This window comes from Etheostoma spectabile, unplaced genomic scaffold, assembly GCF_008692095.1.
Source record: "Etheostoma spectabile isolate EspeVRDwgs_2016 unplaced genomic scaffold, UIUC_Espe_1.0 scaffold314, whole genome shotgun sequence".
Taxonomy (NCBI): Eukaryota; Metazoa; Chordata; class Actinopteri; order Perciformes; family Percidae; genus Etheostoma; species Etheostoma spectabile.
The window spans coordinates 588,838-592,861 of record NW_022605583.1 but is presented as its reverse complement, the minus strand read 5'-3'; the positions used below and the strand labels follow the sequence as shown (position 1 = coordinate 592,861).

The following is a 4,024-nucleotide window of genomic DNA, read 5'->3' as shown; positions in this document are numbered from 1 at the left end:
CCTCCTCCACACAGTTGCCAGTAGCACACCATTTAGGTTGAGTAAATTAAAACCAATAATTCTTACTTCTACTACGTTAAAAAACCCATTACTAACCTGTTCAAGAGCACTTAAGTGACGCCCGTGTCTGACCTCTGTCCCTTTCCTTTTTTCAGCCCTACTTTTGGGATTTTAGTCCTTCTGCTGAGCGTGTAGGTCTTTTTCTCAGCAGTACAATCCCTGACTGGAACATTTCAATGGCGCTTCTTTGGGGTTTTCAGCCATGCCTTCACCTGTTGCAGCAGTCCTCTTCGTCTCCAAAGCTGAACCCTGGCGTTTCCTTTTTTTTCAGCGGTGACGTCAAACGCATCACTCGAGCTTCTGCGCGTGAATGTCGCTGGACATTCAGTAAAGTTAGCCATGCTGGAGGATTTACTAGCGTTGTCTCTACCCATTTGGTAATGGCTTGAATGTAACAGACGTTCAGTAACATAAAATAGCACTAAAGCTTTCATTTATTAAATTAAATTTATAGTCTTTATTGATCCCTTATGGGGAAATTACAATTTACACTCTGTTATTACACACTACACACAGGCCTGAAATACACACACATGCACTAATGGAGAGATGTAAGAGTGAGTGGGCTGCCAGTGCTGGACCAGCGCCCTGAGTGGCTGAAGGGGGTTTGGTGCCTTGCTCAAGAGCACCTTGGCAGTACCCAGGAGGTGAACTGGCAGTCCACACTCTGTACTTTGGTCCTCCGGTTCCCAACCCTAATCCCTACGGACTGAGCTACTGCCACAGCACAGTTTAAGAGTGTTTGAAGTAAAAACATGCTCCTCTGTGGTCTTGGGCTTCCCTCCCTGTCTATATCTCTACTGTCATAATCAAAATAAAGGCGAAAATGCTGCAAACGCACCAAAGATTAACAGACTTTTCCATCACTGCTTCCATGCATTGCATGCATTTAAATATGTGTATAAATAAATACCAGCAGTCCATTTTTTAACACGGTGTCTTACTGTGATGTTGGGTCTCTGGAGTCCCTGAGCGTCTCTGGGTGAGCACAGAAAGTGGTGGTTGGTGGGACCCCGCTGGCCGACGCTGTCTTCCAGGTGGAAGACGAGCATGCAAGAGAGGCGGGTGCAGCGACCACAGCCTGCCAGCAGGGCCGTGATTGGCCGTTTTAAAATGGCCACTGCGCTGCCACCAGGGACCGGGAGCAGGTCCGACTTCAGTGTGCACACCGGATCCAGATCAGACCAGGAGTACACAGACACCTGATTCACAGGAGAATAAAACGGTTTCTGCTTGTATGTCAGAACAATAACCACACATTGAAATACTCCACAAACTTTATTCATGAATGAATAACAACTGGCTTAGATGTATTGTGTAGTGTTAATTACTCAGCTTCTGTGTCTAGGATTGACATTGAAATGTCAACATGTCCCAAAAGCAAACAATCACATATTAGGTACATATAGACAGAAATCCTGACCATACAGTACTGGAATTAAAAACCTGGTAGTGTTCAATACACATTCTAACGCACTTTTAGAATGTGTATTTACATTTTTTTTATTTTAGTGAAATTTTGCACTGAAAACTTCAAAAGTATGGTTAGCATACACTACACAGGGAGACAATGAATCACTTCTTACTGTTCTCCAATCCTGTTTTTTATTAATGCATGGTATTGTCATTTTTCTTATTCTAGTTTTATTGTGTGTCCATCATTATGTTTAAACTGTAAGCACTTGTATTGTTACACTGAATACACTTCCAGTGGTTAGTCTGAGAGGGAAACACCATTTTATTTTTTAAAACATTCAGCTCTTATTCCTTTGGAGTTTGAATGCACTCATTGTAAGTCAAAAAAGCGTCTGCACAATAAATGTAATGTAGAGCTACAGCTTGGAACAGAAAACATACCACGACCCTGAGCGTCAGCTGGTGCCTCAGGTCTGAGACGGCGTAGACCAACAGCGTGTCGGCATCCTCGAAGCCCACCGGCAGGACGGCGGCAAAGAAGTTCTGTGCAAAATAATGCAGCATTTTCCATTTCCCACCAAACTCTGCACACACAGACACACATAGAAATTATTTATGATTATTATGCAACAGTGACCTCTAATCCCAAGGACGTTTACAGCTGTTAAACAACATCATACAGATCATAAATATTAGATGTGCTTTTGTCCCGATTTGATGCTTTCACAATACGTGAGTGCCGATTGGATTTGTATTGCGATATTCATTTAATCTGTTTCGATAGTATTATTTTTATTGCTGGTTTTCTTTTCTGTCTTCAACAAAAACAAAAGTTGAATAACACGCTTCTAGAGACAATATATCTTGAGTCATTTTCTAAGAAGAATGCACATCACATGTCAGTCAGTCTGACATTTCATATGTAAAGAAGAACACAACATGGATTTTCTAGAAATAGATATGGAGTAGTTGCCTTCGATGGTACCTTGTAAACAGAAAATATTTAGGTGAATCCCTAGTAAAACTAAATAAAAAATAAAATATTGATTCCGGGGAAAAGAACCAATTTTAAAAAGTTGTCACAAAATAAATAAATCAAGATACATATGATTTTTTTTTTATTCCCCACCTCTAATACTTTGTAAATATATTTGCATTATAACATACTTTTCTCAATGCAGGAGTCCAAAATATAAACAATTTCAACATGAAAATGATGAACATGATTAATATAAAATTGTATCTGTGGAGTGTACTCGCCGATGGATGACCAGGAAGGCGCCTGCCAAACATCATTAAGCTGCCAGTAGAGAGCGCCCATAGTGCCACCTTTGCCCCCGATGATCTCAGTCTGACTCCGCCGATAGAACTCGGTCTGTGTCTTCACACACTGAGCCTGCATGACCTGGACATGAAACATGGCCATTACTACATTTGAACCGTGTGTACAGGATGGCTTTGGAGGTTTCCAGGTAGGAGTCCTCAGACAGTTTGTGGGATGTACCTGAGTGATGTAGAGAGTGTCTGTAAATCTTTTCAAAGGATCTGTGGAGTTGGGCAGGTGGAAGTGTAACGCAGCTTGCAGTAACATCTGCTGGTTCCCATCCTCGTGGTGCTGACGGTGGGAGGTGAAGTTACTGCTGTAGCTCCAGTCTTCTTTTACAGAAACCTGGAACATCGCAAAACAGAGGCCAGCTTTATACCACCTAAACAAATAAAATCAAACAAAGTGCTTCTAAGTTCTGTGGGTGTGATGGACAAAGTTTTAGATAATTCCGTCACAATTTTCATTTTCATTTTCATTCTATAACTGTACCATAACCATTGGTTATGGTAGGCATTTAGTTAACAATATTACGTGCAATACATAAAAAGTGTACTTAGTTCTGCTGCTTTTAGCGTTCTGCTAAAATCCTTTTTTTTGTTTGTTTTAAAAATAATTTTTGGGCTTATCTGCTTATAATTTTTTTTGACAGGACAGTTAGGTGAGAAAAGGGGGGGGAAGACATGCAGGTAATTGTCACAGGTCGGATTCAAACCCTGGACCTCTGCATCGAGGCATAAACCTCTCAGTACAGGTGCGCCTGCTCTACCCACTGAGCCAATCTGGCCACCGAAAAATACACGCTGATTTTAAAACAAATGAAAGGAATTCTTTTTCTCCTCCAACATTTTTCTATTGAACACATTAAACATTGAAATGAAAAAAAAACACTAAAAAGAATGACAGTTACGTACAATTGCAGTTTTCTACGGATATTTTCTTTCAACTAAAACAAACAAATCTGAGTATCATTTACGATATGACATAGCAGCAGTTGAAATTGCAATGACGATAAAAAAAATGTGATTATTAACTCATCAGAATTGAGCATTGAATCATTCTAGAGAGAATCGCAATGCATTTAAGAATTGATTATTTTTCCCACCCAACTAAATATTAGGAGCAGTTAGAGTTGTCATAACATACCCTTGCCCCTGTTACGGCCCCTGTGTAACTCTTCTTTGCTTTCCTAAATTAGGTTAATCGTGGACACCTGAGGGCCCC

General features: G+C 40.6%; 1 protein-coding gene across 1 annotated transcript in view; it reads right to left on the bottom strand.

The window, feature by feature from the left end:
* The window catches only part of manba (mannosidase, beta A, lysosomal), a 16,690-nt gene that overhangs the window by 1,199 nt on the left and 11,467 nt on the right, over positions 1-4,024 (bottom strand). The window contains exons 13-16 of the mRNA XM_032511055.1: positions 2,981-3,145; positions 2,737-2,881; positions 1,918-2,060; positions 1,005-1,262 (exon numbers count right to left, since the gene is read on the bottom strand). Of these exons, the coding sequence (XP_032366946.1) occupies positions 1,005-1,262; positions 1,918-2,060; positions 2,737-2,881; positions 2,981-3,145 (711 nt within the window). The remainder of the gene's footprint in view (positions 1-1,004; positions 1,263-1,917; positions 2,061-2,736; positions 2,882-2,980; positions 3,146-4,024) is intronic.